The sequence below is a fragment of the Eretmochelys imbricata genome, chromosome 3 (genome assembly GCF_965152235.1).
Source record: "Eretmochelys imbricata isolate rEreImb1 chromosome 3, rEreImb1.hap1, whole genome shotgun sequence".
Taxonomy (NCBI): domain Eukaryota; kingdom Metazoa; phylum Chordata; order Testudines; family Cheloniidae; genus Eretmochelys; species Eretmochelys imbricata.
In genome coordinates this window covers 9,301,194-9,321,504 of record NC_135574.1, presented here as the reverse complement: position 1 = coordinate 9,321,504, position 20,311 = coordinate 9,301,194, and the positions used below count along the sequence as shown (strand labels likewise).

General features: G+C 46.3%; 1 protein-coding gene across 1 annotated transcript in view; it reads right to left on the bottom strand.

The window, feature by feature from the left end:
• Positions 1-1,746: 1,746 nt before the first annotated feature.
• Positions 1,747-20,311, bottom strand: part of MSRA (methionine sulfoxide reductase A) — a 442,222-nt gene continuing 423,657 nt past the window's right edge. The window contains exon 6 of the mRNA XM_077812365.1: positions 1,747-2,264. Within this exon, the coding sequence (XP_077668491.1) occupies positions 2,100-2,264 (165 nt within the window). The 3' untranslated portion in view covers positions 1,747-2,099. The remainder of the gene's footprint in view (positions 2,265-20,311) is intronic.

Sequence of the window (20,311 nt, the reverse complement as noted above, 5' to 3'; positions counted from 1 at the left end):
TGCAAAAACTCTCCAAGAACAGAGGGGCAGTTCACACCTCATCAGGGCATGGATGGGACAAACCCAGCCCAGCCTCACAGGAACAATGGACGCTGGCTTAGGCAGCAACAAAAGAATCTGTTAGACCCTTGAGGGAGTCACCCCTTTCCTTTGGTCAGTTTGGGACTGCGATGAGGTAATGCTCACCTGACTCTGAAAGGGTGGGAGGGTGGGGGCAAAACCAAGCGGAAAGAAAGGACATGATAAAAGGGAGAGACATTTTGCCATGCTCTCTCTCTCTTCCACCTACATCTACAGACACCACCACCATCAAGTGACTGAAGAGCTGATCAAAGGGGAGAGCCTGGCTGAAGAGTAGCCAGCCTGTGGTGAGAAGCATCTAAGTCTGTAAGGACACTGAAAGTGTTAAGATCAGCTTAGAATGCGTTTTGCTTTTATTTCATTTGACCAAATCTGACCTGTTATGCTTTGATTTATAATCACTTAAATCTACCTTTATAGTTAATAAACCTGTTTGTTTATTCCACCTGAAGCAGTGCATTTGGTTTACAGTGTGTCAGAGACTCCACTGGGGAGAACAAGCCTGGTACATATCAATTTCTTTGCTAAATTGATGAACTTATATAAGCTTGCAGCGTCCAGCGGGTATAACTGGACACTGCAAGACAGAGGTTCCCAGGGTGGTGTCTGGGACCAGAGGTATTGGCTAGTGTCATTCGCTTGTAAGTAGCTGGGAGCAGCTGACATGCCAGAGGCTGTGCGTGAACGGACCGGGAGTGGGGGTTCTCACAGCAGAGCAGGGTAGGGCTGGCTTCCAGAGTCAAGGACTGGAGAGGCCTAGCAGATCACTGGTCCAGATAACACCAGAGGGGAACGTCACATACTCCTGTTGGAATTCTGTGCCACTGAGCAATGCAGAATTTGGGCAGAATTAATGTTCTCCGCACAATTTTATTTTTGTCACACAGAATTTGTGATTTCCACCAAAATGCTTCCTTTTTCCAGTTTTGCATGTTTAAAATGTATTAGTTATGTACACACGTAACGTCTTCTATGTGTATTGTAAGGCTTTTGGGTCATACTACTGTAGCGGAAGGGGGTTAGTGAACTAGCGGAGTTTAGTTGTAGTACAGTGGGTGGTTAGCCTGGGGAAGGGAGACTGAGGGTAGAGTGTGTTTGTCTTCACACGCACATGAGCACTCTTCACTTAAACTCCACTCCACATGCATCTGACACTAGTGGTGCTGCCCCCCCCTTATACTCCCTGCCAGCCTGAACCTGCCCTCCTTCGCTCCCAGTTGTCGCCACATCCCGCCAGCGCTCCCACCTGTACCTGGCGGGGGGGCGTGCATACTACCTCTGGAGATGAAGGGGTGTTGTCTGGCAAACTATGTACGTGACCCATCCCACACAAACACAAACCCCCACGCCCCGTATGTAAAAACACACTCGCCCTGACACCCACATTCTACCCTAGGTCTCCCTTCCCCATGCTAACCACCCACTACTCTGCAACTAAACTCTGCTAGCTCACTAACCCCCTCCTGCTACAGTGGTGTGACCCAAAAATCTTACAATACCCATAGAAGCTTGAACTTGGACAAGACATGACAGACAGACAGACACAAAACTGTCCCTAAGGATGCTAGCGCCCGCTTTGGCCAGGTGGTTACAATAATTTGTGTAACATACATTTGTATAATGACTCTTTTTAAATTAAATATATAATTTCACTGAACCAGAATATAACTGTCAACAAAGATACATCAAGTTCTTTATTAATATGCCTAGTAAGGAATCGATTTGTCAAAAAACATTTCCTGAATCTTTTTGTTGTCTGTATTGTTACAGACATACTTGCTGGCAGGTATTTTGAAATAAATTACCAAAATAATTGGAATGGGCGTGAGTATACTGTGTTCTTTTGACAACAAAAATATGCAGAATTTTGCAGAACTGTAAAATATTGTGCAAAGAATTTTTAGTTTTTTGGCAAAGAATTTCCCAGGGAGTAATCATCAGATAACACGTCAAGTTGCTTTACTTTATGTTTCTAGCAGAAACATAATACAATGTTGGTGCAGTAGTGCGTGCACAGATTATTTTTTAATACTAACAGGACAGGATACCCCAGTGCCCCCAAGTCCACAATAGCCACGGGGGTTCTTGCTTAGATACTGTTGATGGTAATCTTCAGCATAATAAAACTCCGGAGCCTCACGGATTTCTGTTGTGATTGTGTCAAAACCACTCTCTGTCAATACCTGTCAAGACATGGTACAGAATTCCATTAGAGGTTTGTTTGCGTCTGTGTGAGAAATAAACCTGATGATAAACCAACATTAGGAAATCTTATTCAAGAGATGCCCTAGACTTTTACAGTTGCTTGTACAACAGTTACAGAACAGCCTTGATTTTACCACGTAGATTAGAAAGACATCCTGCTTCATCTGTGCTTTTATATTATTTGGGCAGCAGACACTCGAGGCATCAGAGTGTGTCTGTGCACGGAGCAGTGTGCGTGTTTTAGCGTACTTCTAACTGGTTACATTTTGAATGGGATGTTCTTGTTTATTAAGTTTTGAGGAGGGGAGGGAGGAGCACCTATGAATCTTAGGGTATGCCTATGCTGCAAATAAACACCCGCAACTGGCCCATGTCAGCTGACTCATGGGGCTTGGGCTATGGGGCTGCTTAATTGAGGTGTAGATGTTCGGTCTTGGGCTGGAGCCTGGGCTCTGGGACCCTCCCCTACACCGATTTATATGCAACAAATTAGTGTGCTTTAGAAATCCCCCTAGTGCACACTGTTGCACCACGTAGAGATGCCCATGAGCTCTGATTAGTTCTATCGACAATGAATTCCTTAAGGTGGAGCTACAGTCCTGGGGTGAAATCCTGGCTAGAAGTCTGCTCGGGCCTAATTTCAAAGTCCAACCTGAACCCAACTAGAACACAGCCAATCTGAAGCCGACCCGAGCCCTGGCATGTCGGCTTGTCCTCAGACCTGACCCAAACCGGACACTTGTAGTCAAATCTCTTTGGGTTGGGTTGGGTTGCCAAGGTCTAGCCACCATCCCGGACACCATTTTCTTTACTTTGTTTCCGCCACATTGCTGCTGAGGCTAATTACTGCCCAAGCTTGGGCCGGCTGGCTGGCCGTTCCCTGGTCCAGCCCAGCACCCGTGCACCAGTTTCCCGGGACTGCTCCTCCTGAATCTGTGTCAGCGTCACCGAGAGAGCCTCGATCCTTGGCCTCTGCGTAGTGGGGCTCCGTGCGCCCCATGTCGACGATCCGCCGCCTGCCAGTGGAGTTGTTGCAGCGATGGCTGGCTGCCTTGCTCCTGCTGCCGCCCGCCACGCTGCATGTGCTGTGGAGTGAGCGGCACCGCGACGCATCGGCACGCTCACTCTGCAGCGCACACAGCGCCCTCTGGTGGTGGCATCTGGCTGGTCACAGTCACCGCTGTGCCCAGCTGATCAGAGACAATCTGATCCTGAGAGCGAGTGCCAGGTTTTTTTCTCACCCAACCCAACCCTGTAGTTGGGTCCCGTTGTGTCGCAAGGCTCTCACCCTAGCCTCACTGAAGTCCAGAGGAATTCTGCTACTGACTTCAATGAGACCTGGATTTCACCTCTGGTGTCTTAACGTACCATCTGTCCTGCTGAAAAGCAGCCTCTCTATAAGAATGTTCAGTCGTTCAAATAAATTCACCCCACAGGGGTTGAAAGTTCTTGCAGGAAAGGAGGAATGTTAGGGTTGCAGTACTGTAGGATAGCACTGATTTTCAACAAACTGACAAAAATGTGTCTATTTCAAAGCATTTTACAAAAGGTAATCAAGCATCATTACCCCTGTTTTACAGCAGGGGAAGCTGAGGCACTGAAACAGTCTGGCACCGTTTTGTAAAAAAGTGGTCACTGATTTAGAGTGTCTTAATTCGCAGGTGCCAAACTTGACTAGAGTCCACTCGCAGTCAATAGGAGCAATGGACACCCAGCACCTCAGCGAATGAACTGCGCCTTTCAGGATTGAGCCTCGAAGCCTGAGCCAAAGAAGTCACTGTTCTCTATTGATATAAAAATGTGAAGGTGGCTGAAAATACATTTGGAAACCTCGTAAAGGTGGAAATACCTGCAGGTATGGCACTATTCTGGATAACACCGTTAACTCTGAGGTATTGTTCGCTGGCAAATAAAATGGCCATCAAGACAATTACTTTGACTAATGTGGAAAATACAGAGATGGCCCCCAGAGATTTGAAGACCACGCTCTAAAAAAAGTTAAGAGCCACATTTGGGTTCCATTCACAGAGCCTCTGGAGTTTCTTCTCCCAAGGCACATAATTCCATTAGGATCAGAAAGATATTTCAAGGCAAATTGTGTACAACTGGACAAGAAGATTTGCCAAAGCCCAGGCCAATGGCAATGGTGCACAGTTCGCAGATCAGGGAGGTGGGTGTAGGGGTGGATATTTTAAATTAGACTTGGAATTCTTCAGGACTGAGCCCCAAAATGAACGTGAAATCCCTCAAAGGCTCCTAAAAGCTGAAAGTTTTTCTTTTTAATATTAAGCTGCCATGCAGTTTTAACTATCACATTTTTCTTTTCTAAGCAAATCGACAAGTGCTGACACTTTGGACCCAATTCTCCTCTGATTCAGGGCTTTATTGTACGCTCATTGAAGTCAATAGCAAAGCTCCAATTGACTTTAATGGTGCAGGATAAGGACCTTAAACTGGTGTAGCACAGGAGTAACTTTGTGAAGGCAAATGGAGTTACACCAGTATAAGACAAGTGTGACAGCAGAATCAAGCCCGAGAACAATGTATGGCTAAGCACTTATCTTACCAGACAAACATGTACTAAGCCTCACAACACTGACAACAAAACTGATAAAAGGAAATTCTTTTTCAAAGACAGCACTAAGGCCAAGGTCTCAGCAGGATTCAATAAGAGGACAGGCCGTTAGAAAGATAAGAATATAAGAACGGCCACACTGGGTCAGATCAATGGTCCATCTAGCCCAGTATCCTGTCATCCGACAGAGGCCTGAGCCAGATGCTTCAGAGGGAATGAACAGAACAGGTAATCATCAAGTGATTTATCCCATCGCCCATTCCCAGCTTCTGGCAAACAGAGGATAGGGACATTTCGGAGCATGGTTTTGCATCCATTGGTGGACCTATCCTCTATGAACTTCAGCTCTTTTTTGAACCCTGTTATAGTCCTGGCCTTCACAACATCCTCTGGCAAAGAGTTCCATAGGTTGACTGTGCGTTGTGTGAAGAAATACTTCCTTTTGCTTGTTTTAAACCTGCTGCCTATTAATTTCATTTGGTGACCCCTAGTTCTTGTGTTATAAGAAAGAGTAAATAACACTTCCTTATTTACTTTCTCCACACCAGTCATGATTTTATAGATCTCTATCATGTCCCCCCCTTAGTCATCTCTTTTCCAGGTTGAAAAGTCCTGGTCTTATTAATCTCTCCTCATATGGAAGCTGTTCTATACTCCTAACCATTTCCCCCCCTTTTCTATATCTTTTCCAAGTCCAATATATCTTTTTTGAGATGGGGCGACCACATCTTCATGCAGTATTCAAGATATGGGTGTACCATGGGTTTCATATAAATGCAATATGATATTTTCTGTCGTATTATCTATCCCTTTCCTAATGATTCCCAACATTCTGTTCACTTTTTTCACTGCTGCTGCACACTGAGTGGATGTTTTCAGAAAACTAGCCACAATGACTCCAAGATCTTTTTCCTGAGTGGTAACAGTTAATTTAGACCCCATCATTTTATACTTATACTTGGGATTATATTTTCCAATGTGCATTACTTTGCATTCATCAACACTGAATTTCATCTGCCATTTTGTTGCCCAATCACCAAGTTTTGTGAGATCACTTTGTAACTCTGTGCAGTCTGCTTTGGACTTAACTACCATTTTGTACCCTCTGCAAATTTTGCCACCTCACTGTTTACCCCTAGAGTTATAATAGTAAAGGTTCAAAATAGAACAGAGAGTTTTGGAAGGAATACAAACCCCTCCTGCTCCAGGCATGAGCCAACATCTATCTAGTGGGGTTGGGAGGAAATTTTCCCTGGGGAAAAGTTATGCCGTAATTACCCACTGCAGGGTTTCTAGCTCCTACCTCTGAAGCAAGTTGTCCTGGCTGCTGTCAGAGACAAGATATTAGGCTGAATGACACACTGGCAGTTTTGTATGTGCCTGGGTATATTACTACTAAACTCATTTTACAGATGGTAAAATGAGGCACGGAGTCAGGTCAGACAGAGTAACATGCCTGAGATCCCAGAAGAAGTCGGTGGCAGATGTCGCACTAGAACTCAGGAATCCCAATTCCCAATTCTAAAATCTAAATACAAGGGAATTAGGAGGAGCCTGGAGGATAATCCTAGCTAACCTGCTAACTCAGTGTGAGGTCCTGGGCAAGTCCCATCATTGCCTTTTGCTTCAGTCAATGTATGTTGGAATACTGGAGGGCTAAAAGGCAAGTTCTCACTGGGAACTGGATGCTGCATCTTAACTGTGCTTTCCTAGGCAAGAACATTTCAAACACGGAAAATGGGTACTCTCTGGGGAAGCAGAAAAACAAATCTGTCAGAATTGTGAGTGAACAGTAGAGAAAGCTGAATGTATATTTCCCCACAGAGCCTGCAATGAGTAACTCGCAGAGTCTGCGTCACACAGCTGAGGAATCAAGCATAATGCACTTTAGAAAGCATTGTTTTGTTTAGTTTCTTGCACTGAGGTGTTCCGAAGAAAGAATTTTTAAAACTGTCTCCACTTCAGAAAGCCTGGCACAAACATTGATCATCATCATGATTATTAATTCATCTAGCACTGTAAATGTACGTGGTACTTCATTACTTCCTGTCTCAGTCAATGGATATACCAGGACTGTATGTAACTATTCTTGTAGCAGATTTCTATCTGGGACGTTTCCATCAATCGCCTAATTTTGTCCATTAGAAAAATCCATCCTGTTCAATATCCTACCACAAGAGGGCATGAGCATCATTTTCCCTTTTTAAAATTACTAACAGGCTATTAAAAGTGGAATAATGCGGAAACTGAGGATCATTCATTACATGGCAACTTCGGTCATTAGTGAAAGATACCAGCACTGTTGTCAGAAATATGAGACATTTTATATTTCTGCACCCTGCCAAACTTTACCTTAAATGGTTTGCTTTCAAACTGTGCAAACATTTCCCTAAGACATACAGTGTTGGTACAGAAACAGCAACGTCACAAGGAAAGATGTGTGGGCTCCTGGAGCCAGATCTTTAGCTGGTGTAAATTAGTGGAGTTCCACCAACTTCACTGCACCCAGTACAGCTACAGTCCAATCAAGATTCTGCTCTAACAGGCTCCCAGAGGGACACTGTGGCCAAAAGGGGTAATGAGATCCTTGAATGTGGTAACAGGGAAATATCAAGTAGGAGTAGAGACGTTAAAGTACCTCTGTATTTGGCACTGATATGACTGCTATTGGAATACTGTGTCCAGTTCTGGTGGCCACAATTAAAGAAGGATGTTGGAAAACTGCAGAGGGTTCAGAGAAGAACCATAAGAATGATTAGAGGATTGGAAAACATGCCTTAGAGTGAAAGACGCAAGGACCTCAATCTATATAGCCTGTCAAAGAGAAAGTTAATGGGTGACTTGCACAGTCTATAAGTACTTACACGGGGAATAGAAATTTGATAATACAAGGCTCTTCTATCCAGCTGACAAAGGTGTAAAAAGACCCAGTGGCTGGAAGTGAAACTGGACAGGTTTAGACTAGAAATGAGGGTACACATTTTTACCAGTGGGGGTAATTATTAACAACTGGAACAACTTACAAAGGACTGTGGTGGACTCTCCATCACTGAACATTATAAAATCAAGATTTGATGTTCGTCTAAGAGATATGCTCTAGTTCAGGGATCGGCAACCTTTGGCACACGGCCCGTCAGGGAAATCTGCTGGCGGGCCAGGACGGTTTGTTTACCTGCAGCGTCTGCAGGTTCGGCTGATCACAGCTCCCACTGGCCGCAGTTCGCTGTTCCAGGCCAATGGGACGAACCATGGCCAGTGGGAGCTGCGATTGGCCAAACCTGCGGATGCTGCAGGTAAATAAACCGTCCTGGCCCGCCAGCGGATTTGCTTGATGGGCTGCGTGCCAAAGGTTGCCGATCCCTGCTCTAGTTCAAACAGAAACTAATTCAAGCAACTCCTAGTGCCTGTGTGTTATGCAGAAGGTCTGACAAGGTAATCACATTGTTTTTTTCAAGACTTATAATCAATTAATCCACCCATATACCCCAGAGTCACTAGCAGATTCTACTGGAGAAAGGTCCAAACTAAACCCTGGATCCAAATACCCCTATGCTGGCCAGTGCCACCTCAAAAGTGGGTGATGGTGGCCAGGGAGGGGGCATGGTGGAGTAGCCAAGGGTTGCACTGATTCAGTGCATCTCCTCAGCAGCCTCTGCCAGCCAGGCTCTTATGGAGACCTCTTCAGCTTGATTCGGAGGCAGGCCGATGGCGGAAACATGGCCTGCCTTTCTCCGAAAGCTCTTGTACTGCTGCACGCCGGGAGGCCATTCCTCCCCGTTGTGACAGACTATACATGTGGCCATCACACTTTACCCTTCTCGTGTGAAGACTGCAAGAGCTGTGGCAATACTGGTATTTGTTATAATGAACTAGAGAAAGGGTTCCATCTGAAGGCCGTGACAAAACCCCAGGTGCCTGTGGTTCCGGTGAACGCTTTCCCTTTGTTTTATATTTGCAGTTCCTTTTGATTTTTCTCCTCCTTTTCGTTTACCTTTCCAGGGGCCTACTGCTTGTGGAGGAGTTCCTATAATCCCATTTGTACCAAGAACTAAATTCCAGCAGCACTATGCAATCCTCTGGTAGTGTTGCCACCTCTGACTTTTCCAGCTTGCAGGACGTTAAGGGGCATCCACATAATGTACAGAGTCTACACAAGGACATCATTCGGTTATGAACTTGCCTTACAGCTTGTTGACTTGGCCTTACAATATGGGTGGACAACATAATGGCATGCAAATGACACACCACACCAGTCTGTCCCTCTGGACAAAGATTCAGAAGTAGTGTCCCTGTTCAGAGTCCAGTTATTCTGGGTGGTATGATCAACAGTTCTTATCAGTTTGAATGTACAGCGCAGTGACATTGAATGAGCTAAGCCAATCAAAACAGAGGGTAGTTCTACAGTTACTCCCAAACTGTAGTTTTCAGTAGTAACTATATCGTATGCAACGTTGCTACACTTTGATTTGCTACTGCCCTCTCAAGTGACAATATGCCCACAATTAACATGGTGGCTTCACCTTCTCTCAAGTACAGAAAAGGTTGTTCCAAGGAGGAGAGAGAAAAAATGTTCTTCTTAACCTCTGAGGATCGGACAAGAAGCAATGGGCTTAAATTGCAACAAGGGCGGTTTAGGTTGGACTTTAGGAAAAACTTCCTGACTGTCAGGGTAGTTAAGTACTGGAATAAATTGCCTAGGGAGATTGTGGAATCTCCATCACTGAAGATTTTTAAGAACAGGTCAGACAAACACCTGCCAGGGATGGTCTAGAGCAGTGCTACTCAAAGTGGTGGTCCGCGAGCCATCGGCTACCAGTCTGCACGCACATTGGGAGAAAAAATTGCCGGTCCCCCACATCAGATAGCTTGAGAAGCAGTGGTCTAGATAATTAGTCCTGCCATGAGTGCAGGGGACTGGACTAGATGACCTCTCGAGGTCCCTTCTAATCCTATGATTCTATGATTCTTGTAGCCAGATGATTTTATTTAGCCAAACGGTGTCAAGATATTTAATCATTTGACATTTCAGCATCAGCACAACAAATTAAAGGTGCTTGTTTACATTTGGATGGGAGTGCTTAATTTTTGGAAAGTGCTTTGAGAAGTTTAGATGAAATATTACGCTTAAGTGAAAAGTATTATCGCCTCGTACCCTCAAAATAATTTTAAAGCATATGAAAGGAATGAGGCAGGATCCTGCCAACCTCTGTAATAAGCCTGGTGGCTATATCTTGGCTAAATAAATGGAAGTTTAGAGGTTGAGGCCACTTTAAAAATGTGTCAACAAAAAGCTTTAAAAATGATTCTATTAAAGCCTTTTCATTTTCCGAGCAGAGGCATTAATAAAGTCAGCAGAGTATTAATTGGTTTCAAGCATTTTGCGGCTTTTAATAAAAATGGCATCAGTGTGCATATGATTCAGTGCACACATTAAAAGCAGACGTACTGCATGTGCTCAGGGCACTGTACGAATCTAACTTGTGTGTTTTGATGAGTTAATCTAAACCATTTCTGATAGAGCAGGCTCCAGGCCTTTGTCTTACTGCTGCTGAAAATACTGAGAAATATCTTTACTCAGAAAATACCTTGTACTTCCACAGCACTGTTTATCCTTGATGTAGAACACGAAGGGCTTGTCTACACTTACAGCGCTGCAGCTGCTTCAGTGCTTAGTAAAGACGCTACCGATGCTGATGGGAGAATGTAGGTACTCCACTTCCCCAAGAGGCAGTAGCTAGAAGCCGTTCTGTCAACACAGCGCTGTCTACACCAGGGGTTCGGTTGTATAACTGTATTGCTCAGGGGTGTGGATTTTCCACACCCCCGGGTGACAGAGTTCTACCAACATGAGTTCGTAGTGTAGACCAGGGCTAAGGAATGAAACCTCACAATGCTCCTCTGAGTGTTCTAGCAAACCAGTGGCTGTTTAGGAACTTCAAGGTTATCACCTTTTTGTATGCCGGGGTTACTTAAAACTCCGTATCAACAGCAGAACTCAGGTCTTTCCATTCCAAAGCACAAGCCCCTACACGGAGAGCTAAAGGAGAATCGCCATTGGTAGCATAGAATCATAGAATCTTAGAAGATCAGGGCTGGAAGAGACCTCAGGAGGTCATCTAGTCCAACCCCCTGCTCAAAGCAGGACCAATCCCCAACTAAATCATCCCAGCCAGGGCTTTGTGTGCTTCATGCACTGGGCCTATGACAAAGAGTTGGGCAGTTCTGATTCTCGTCAGTAAGAGAGCACACATACAGGCTGGCCACCTGATTACAGTGTTATCGCTCCCATTTGATACAATTGGCATACATTAGTCATTGGTGGAGCTGGGAACAGAACTCAGAAAACCAGACAACCCTTCTCATGCTGTAACCGACAGGCAATGCTCTCTCCCACTTAGAAGCTGAGGAAATTTACGTGATTAACATGAGTCATAAAACATGTACAGTTAAGAAGCAATGGCTTTATTTTCTCCTTTCAGCAGCTAAGGCATCATTTAGATGTAATACTGCAGTAAGTCAAGGCAATCTGTATTACAATACATTCGGAACAGCTGCCTACAACTGGATAGTCTGCTTCAGTGATGTGAGAGGTGTTATACTATTATTCTCGTTACATATCAAGATTCTGACTGCTGGTTTAGGGCCTTGCCTTTTCCGTCTTGCTTGTTGATGGTAAAATACATCGTTGGCTTTTCCCATTGGGTTATTGTCAGGGATGGAGAGGTTACTCACCTTGTGCTGTAACTGAAGTTTCTTCGAGAAGTCTGTCCTTGTGGGTTCTCCACTTCAGGTGAACCTGTGCCCTGTGCCTTTGATTGGAGATTTTTGGTAGCAGTTCCCATTTGGCCTGCAGATTCACCCTACACATCCTCATGTACCACATCCAGATTATATGGGGCTGTATGGGAAGACTGCCCTCAGTTCCTTCTCCACTGCAAAGCCCCGCAACGGAGACTCTGAAGCAGAAAGGAAGGAAGGCAGGTAACCATGCACCCAGAGGGACACACATCTTGAAGAACTCCAGTTACTGCTCAAGGTGATAGGTTTCAGAGTGGTAGCCGTGTTAGTCTGTATCAGCAAAAAAACCGAGGAGTACTTGTGGCACCTTAGAGACTAACAAATTTATTTGGGCATAAGGTTTCGTGGGCTAAAACTCACTTCATCGGCTGCATGCAGTGGAAAATACAGTAGGAAGATCTGTATACACAGAGAACATGAAACAACGGGTGTTGCCATACCAACTGTAACGAGACCAATTAATTAAGGTGGGCTATTATCAGCTGGAGAAAAAAAACCTTTCGTAGTGATAATCAGGGTGGCCCATTTCAAACAGTTAACAAGAAGGTGTGAGTAACAGTGTGTGGGGGGAATTAGCATGGGGAAATAGTTTTTACTTTATGTAATGACCCATCCACTCCCAGTCTTCATTCAAGCCTAATTTAATGGTGTCCAGTTTGCAAATTAATTCCAATTCTGCAGTTTCTCATCGGAGTCTGTTTTTGAAGATTTTTTGTTGGAGAATTGCAACTTTTAGTCTGAAATTGAGTGACCAGGGAGGGTGAAGTGTTCTCCGACTGGTTTTTGAATGTTATAATTCTTGATGTCTGATTTGTGTCCGTTTATTCTTTTGAGTAACCACTGCTTCTTCTTCAAACAGTGTCCCGATGGGTGTTTCATTTCAGGTGACTCCCGAGTAGTACCCCCTAAGGCACAGGTGGGCAAACTATGGCCCGCGGGCCACATCCGGCCTGCGGGACCCTCCTGCCCGGCCCCTGAGCTCCTGGCCCGAGGGGCTAGCCCCCGGCCCCTCCCCCACTGTTCTCCCTCCCCCTCAGCCGCAGCTCACTGCGCCGTCGGCGCAATGCTCTGGGCAGCGAGCTCCTGGGGGCAGCACAGCGGCAGAGCCTGGCCTGACCCGGTTCTCTGTGCTGCGCGGTGCATGGCTGGCTCCAGCCTGGCAGCATGGCTATAGCACCTCCAGCCTCCGGTGCTCCAGGCAACGCGGTAAGGTGGCAGGGAGCGGTGGGAAGGGGGGGTTGGATAGAGGGCAGGGGAGTTCGGGGTGGTGGTCAAGGGGTGGGAGTGTGGATGGGGTAGGGGCTGTCAGAGGGCAGGGAACAGGGGGGTTGAATGGGGGCAGGGGTCCCAGGGGGGCAGGCAGGGGCAGGGGTTCAGGGGCGGTCAGGGAGAAGGGGCGGTTGGATGGGGCAGAGGTCCCAGGGGGGCAGTCAGGAATAAGAGGAGGGGTTGGATGGGGCAGCAGGGGGCAGTCAGGGGTGGAGGCAGTCAGGGGACAGGAAGGAGAGGAAGGGTTGGATGGGGTGGCGGGGGGCAGTCAGGGGTGGGGGATCGGGGTGGGTCAGGGGACAGGGAAGTGGGTGGGTGGATGGGGCAGGGGTCCCGGGGGGCCGGCAGGGAACAGGGGGGTTTGGATGGGGCAGGAGTCTGGGGGCCAGAAGCGGGGGGTGGTGGATAGGAGGTGGGTTCCGGGCCACACCCTGCTCTCCTAACCGGCCCTCCATACAATTTCCAAAACCCGATGCGGCCCTCAGGCCAAAAAGTTTGCCCACCCCTGCCCTAAGGAGATGGCAGTTTTGGCGCAGAGTCCAATACGGAAGAGACAACTGCATTGCCCAAAGCCACATCTGATCTTTCAGCTGGCACCAAGACATAACGATTACAAAAGGTATGCCCTGAGGCCAATGTTGCCACTCTACAGAGGTCTGCAATTGACACACCTGTAAGCCAGGCTGTAGAAGAAAAAAATGCTCTAGTGGAACATGCTATCACTCTTAAAGGGGGTTGAAGCTGAGTTCAGTCACAGCAGATCTTAATACATCCAGAGATGTACTTTGATAACCTCTGTTTCAAAATAACCGAACCCTTGTTTCTGTCCGTAATGGATTCAGATAGTCTTGGAGATCTTTTAAAAGGTTTGGCCCTGTCTAGGTAAAAAGCTAATGCTCTCCTGACATTCAGAGTATGGAACATGGCTTTTTGACTGGTGCAATGTGGTTTTGGATGAATGGTTTGATGGATATGAAATTCCAAGGATATCTTAGGTAAAAATCTTGGATGGGCCTGCAGAGAGACTCTCTCTCTGGTAAATAAGGTAAACGAGGAGTCCGCCATCAAAGCCCCCAGTTCTCCAACCCTTTGGGCAGAAGTTATAGCTACTAAGAAGGCTGTCTTCATTTGTAGATCTAACAGAGAACATGTAGCTAGTGGCTCAAAGGGATGCTTCATAAGGCAATTAAGAACTAGGTTCAGGTCCCAGCTAGAAGCAGGGTCTTTGATTTGTGGTAGAGATTTTGAAAAACCTCTTAGGAATCTTTCCATCACTAAGTGAGAGTGAAAACCCCCGTGTGTGTGCATGTGAAAGGCTGTTATTATTGCTAACTGAACCCCAATGGAGTTCATAGAAAAACATGAAGTAGAGAACAGGCACAGTTGTAGACTCCGGGTCAGGTCGAAGGTGGTTGAGAGAAGGAACTGAGGGCAGTTTGCCTGTGTGGTCCCCTATAGCCTTAGAGTGGGGAAAAAGGATGTGTGGGGTGAATGGGCAATCCAAATGGGCACTGCTACCAAAAATCTCTGATCAAAGACACAGGTGCACCAGAAGTGGAGCACCCACAGGGACACTACTCGAAGAACTCTCTGTGATGCTGCAGAAGGGGCTGAAAACCTATTTACTTGGTGAAACCTGCACTCAAAATGATATGGGTGACTTCATCTTGGAAAGTTCTCTGACCTGTGTTATACAGGAGGTCAGACTAGATATTCCCAATAGTCCCTTAGAATCATAGAATATCAGGGTTGGAAGGGAGCTCAGGAGGTCATCTAGTCCAACCCCCTGCTCAAAGCAGGACCAATCCCCAATTAAATCATCCCAGCCAGGGCTTTGTCAAGCCTGACCTTAAAAACCTCAAAGGAAGGCGATTCCACCACCTCCCTAGGTAATCCATTCCAGCGCTTCACCACTCCCAGTGAAAAGGTTTTTCCTAATATCCGACCTAAACCTCCCCCACTGCAACTTGAGACCATTGCTCCTTGTTCTGTCATCTGCTACCACTGAGAACAGTCTAGATCCATCCTCTTTGGAACCCCCTTTCAGGTAGTTGAAAGCAGCTATCAAATCCCACCTCATTTGTCATAAATATAAAGGGAAGGGTAAACCCCTTTGAAATCCTTCCTGGCCAGGGGAAAGCTCCTCTCACCTGTAAAGGGTTAAGAAGCTAAAGGTAACCTCGCTGGCACCTGACCAAAATGACCAATGAGGAGACAAGATACTTTCAAAAGCTGGGAGGAGGGAGAGAAACAAAGGGTCTGTGTGTCTGTCTATATTCTGTCTTTGCCGGGGATAGAACAGGAATGGAGTCTTAGAACTTTTAGTAAGTAATCTAGCTAGGTATGTGTTAGATTATGATTTCTTTAAATGGCTGAGAAAAGAATTGTGCTGAATAGAATAACTATTTCTGTCTGTGTATCTTTTTTGTAACTTAAGGTTTTGCCTAGAGGGGTTCTCTATGTTTTTGAATCTAATTACCCTGCAAGATATCTACCATCCTGATTTTACAGGGGGGATTTCTTCATTTCTATTTACTTCTATTTTATTAAAAGTCTTCTTGTAAGAAACTGAATGCTTTTTCATTGTTCTTAGATCCAAGGGTTTGGGTCTGTGGTCACCTATGCAAATTGGTGAAGCTTTTTACCAAACCTTGTCCAGGAAGTGGGGTGCAAGGTTTTGGGAAGTATTCTGGGGGGAAAGACGCGTCCAAACAGCTCTTCCCCAGTAACCAGTATTAGTTTGGTGGTGGTAGCGGCTAGTCCAAGGACAACGGGTGCAATATTTTGTACCTTGGGGAAGTTTTGACCTAAGCTGGTAAAGATAAGCTTAGGAGGTTTTTCATGCAGGTCCCCACATCTGTACCCTAGAGTTCAGAGTGGGGGAGGAAACTTGACATCATTCTTCTCTTCTGCAGACTAAATAATCCCAGTTCCCTCAGCCTCTCCTCATAAGTGATGTGCTCCAGCCCCCTAATCATTTTTGTTGCCCTTCGCTGGACTCTTTCCAATTTTTCCACATCCTTCTTGTAGTGTGGGGTCCAAAACTGGACACAATACTCCAGATGAGGCCTCACCAATGCCGAATAGAGGGGAATGATCACGTCCCTCAATCTGCTGGCAATGCTCCTACTTATACAGCCCAAAATGTCGTTAGCCTTCGTGGCAACAAGGTCACACTGTTGACTCATATCCAGCTTCTCGTCCACTGTAACCCCTAAGTCCTTTTCTGCAGAACTGCTGCCTAGCCATTCGGTCCCTAGTCTGTAGTCGTGCATGGGATTCTTCCGTCCGAAGTGCAGGACGTTGTACCTGTCCTTGTTGAACCTCATCCGATTTATTTTGGCCCAATCCTTCAATTTGCCTAGGTCCCTCTGTATCCTATCCCTACCCTCCAGCGCATCTACCACTTTTCCCAAACTTGCTGAGGGTGCAATCCACACCATCCTCCAGATCATTAATGAAGATATTGAACAAAACTGACCCCAGGACCGACCCCTGGGGCACTCCACTTGATACCGGCTGCCAACCAGACATGGAGCCATTGATCACTACCCATTGAGTCCGATGATCTAGCCAGCTTTCTATCCACCTTATAGTCCATTCATCCAGCCCATACTTCTTTAACCTTCTGGCCTTGGAATCTATGGATCGATGAAAGGCAGGTCATGCAGTTGTCCCTGACATACTTAGAGGGCAGCATGAACCTGCAAATTGAAACATGGAAGTGAAGGCCAGAAACTGCAGAATTCTAACCCCAGCTCTCATGCTCAATCACCAGCTGGCTTTAGACAAGTCATTTCAATTCTTTGTCTGTTTACCCTTCTATACAATGGGAATAATAACACTGACCTACCTCACATGGGCGTTGTGAAGATTAGTTAGCTAATCAGGACTTTGGAGTGCTATATAACTGTTCATCCTTCCAGACAAGCCGTACATTCTCCTAGCCTACTTTACAGTATGCTTCCTGCCAGCGTGGGCAGGACAGAAGGAGCCTGGTAATAGTTAATTATTATACTGGGCCAAATCCAGCAGAGTTCACACATGTGCACATGTATCTCTGAGGGCAAAATTTGGCCAGCTGATTTTATGACTGACTTTGATCCTTGCTGTGACAGACATGGAGCTGATATGTAATAATTTTATGAACACTGTCTATGACATGATCAGCAAGGGAAAGTTATAGTATAATGAGCTATTGGAACTCCCTGTAGGACTGTACTGCTCCAACTTCATTGGGAGCTGTGGGAAGAGCAATCAGGAAAGCAACGCAATAGATCTAGATAAGGACACCCCAGCAGACACTCTAAAGAAAATGGGGCAAGCGATGCTAGCTTCAGGAATCCTGTCTCTAGTCTCTAACAAGCTGCAAGCCATATTTTGCAAAGTGGGGGGCCTGGAGATCAAAAGACTACTCAAGTGTTAAAAAAGGCTTTCTCACAGATTACCTCTGGAATTGACCCAGAGGGATAAGAATTGCACAGTCTGGACATAAGGCAGACCAGCTGAGGTAAATAAGGGGATTGCAACCTAAGGCCTGGTCTGAGAGTGGGAGAATCATGAGATTCCACTCTGAGGTGGCGGCTAGATGTCTGAGAGCTAGAGAGGGTGCTCTCGGAGAGATCAGAGGTGCAGTTAGTCTAGTAACTGGGACACTTGCTAGTACTGTATCTCCAAACATGCTTCTCCAGGTCTGCCAGCAACAATCTACCCTGGAAGATCAGACTGAACTGACAGAATGTATCTACCAGACAGACTGCACAGCATAGCACTGGGAGAAAAGCAACAATAATTTGTTCTATCTTGTGCTGCCTTACCACGCATGTCCGGCACTGGCTGTGAAGGACAGTCTGCCTGTTGTCAGTGGCACACTGATCCTATAAAAATGCCCAGAGCAGGAAGCCATATTCTGCTCTCTGTCACACCAATATAATTCTGGAGTAACTCTACTGCCTTTTGTACTGTTACTGCTGATGTAGACTGGGGTAGCAAAACAGAATCTGACCCAGTCTTTATCAGTTTGACCCCCAGAAGAGTTTTCTAAACACTCCATCCTGCCTTCTCCTTGAGGGAAAGTGGATGAACAAGAGGGATGACACTAGGGGGCAGTTAGGAGATATGCAATGATAACATTAACAAAGATAAAAGATATTTTGCTTGACCAGTGTCTGGGAACTAATTAGGTGTTGAAGGAGCCATCGAGAGAGATGGAAATTCTGTTTGTCTAGCCAACTTTAACCCAGCCAAACAGCATTTTACAGTACATCCTGCATGGATAATTTATGATGGCTAAGAAAAGATATGGCCAGTTCTGACTTTTAGCAATCTAAAACTAAAATCTATTCAGTGGTTTTAAGCAGCAGACTGCTCTTTGCAGATCACTCTTCCCTTACACTAATGTTCCTGAAATGAAAGTCAGTGAGGTCTAGAGACGAAGAAGCCGGTGGTTGCTAGTTGCTCACATCTGAGACCTGGCCATTCATTTACTATGTGACCATAGGTAATTCACATAACCTCTCTGTGTATCAGTTTCTTCATCAGTAAGACAGGGATGATAATATTGATCTCTCTCGCAGGGGTGTTGAGAGGATAGATTTATTAATGTTTATAACACACTTACAGGACCTGATTGTGATCTGACGCTAGTTCTACACTCGTGTAGTTTCACTGGGGGCATTGCAAGGCTGGCTCACGTGGTCACAGTTACCAATTGGCTTTGGCGTGCCCTCTCCTCAGTAGATGGAGATAGAATGGCAGAAATGCCAAAGCCGAGTGGCGCTGTGATCTAGCACGCAGGGTTACAATGCTTGAAGAGCCGGGCCCAGCCCCGTGGGGCAGGAGCCTCTGCTGCAGAGTGAGCTCGCTCTCCAGCCCCCCTGCTACCCCACCCCCCAGCCCTGGGCCTCCCTTTCTCACTGGGGTAGGCTTGGTTTCCAGGTCCCCTTCCTACTGGGGCCTCCCTTCCTCATTCGGGTGAGCTCACTCTCCAGTCTTCCTTCCACCCTCCAGGATTCCAGTCAGGGCTCCTCCTCCTCACGGCCTGGGTACCAGCAAGGATGCAACCCCCATGCTCAGGGTGACCTTAAAGCTCTGACTACCAGAAGCTGGGGGTGGAAGACCAGGGTGGATCACTACCTAATTGCCCTGTTCTGTACACTTCCCGTGAAGCTGTGGAGACAGGATACTGGGCAAGATGGTGTATGATCTGACCCAGCATGGCAGCTCTTATATTCTTATGAGAGCATCAAGAGAGAGTCTCCTGGCTCCCAGTTCCTGTGCCTCTGCCTGCCGGGAGCAGCAATTTCAGGGGAAGTCCTGCTAAGCCCCTTCAGCCCTGGGCTGGAGCATGTTCAATGCAGACAGAATCTAAGAAGAACTGCCTGCCACATCCAGCTCGCTGGAAAATTGGTCTCCCCACCATTCATGGAATATGTTGACTTTTCCGCAGAATGTTCTGGATTCTAAATGGTGCCTCATGGGCACTGCTGTTTGGTGCCTTAAGCTCACATTCTCCTTTCTGAGCCAGGCAGCCTAGTCCCGCTACCCCTCTCATGATGCATCCCTCTCTCTCCTCTGGGTGAGGTGAAGGGAGTTCCTGGCCATGGAGTGTCACAGCAGTTGTAGTTTCACCAGCAAATGTTTGCCCTGTCCTAAAGCCAAGCACTAAGAGGTGCATACTGAGATTTTCAGAGGCTCATAAAGGGATGGCAAAAGGCACGTGCCAGGCTGACTCCCCTGCCAAACTTAAAGTCGCTGCTCCAAAGTATGGAGGCACTAGAGTTTCTCTGTACGATTTTTTTTAACGTGGTCAAGACAACGTATTTTCCCCTAACCTCACTCTGGGAAATGGCTTAAACCATTTTTTTTTTCTGCAATTGTCCAAGATGGAGAGAGTTTTTCTGATTAAACCCCTATTTGTTAGGTGCTGGACATTGTATTCCAAAGAGGGTTGGTTTTTTATCTGTCCCTCTTCCACTCTGGTGGAAAAGTGGGGGAGGGGCAGAGGGGTAAGAAAAAAATCCCATTTCCCATATTTTCTGCATGTATATACGAAGCCAATGAAAACGTGAGTATATGCACCCCTACTATCCATGTAAGAGCAAGACTGAAACTTGTCCCACCTGCCCACATAGCAAGGGAATATTGCCCCAAAGTGCATCGCCAGTCTGAGAGGATGGTGGAAAAGGAAAGGACAGATGATCTGGGAGCACTACTCCCCCTCTCTCATGCAGATGGGCATGGAGTGGGAAATGGGTGAAGCCTTTACTCCACCCCCAGAATGCACTAGCCAGCATAGATGAGTCAGCATGGAGGAGGCAGTAATCTGCTATTAGCACGGACTAGTAGTAGATTACTTCCTGCCCTGCCCTCCAGCAAGGAGCA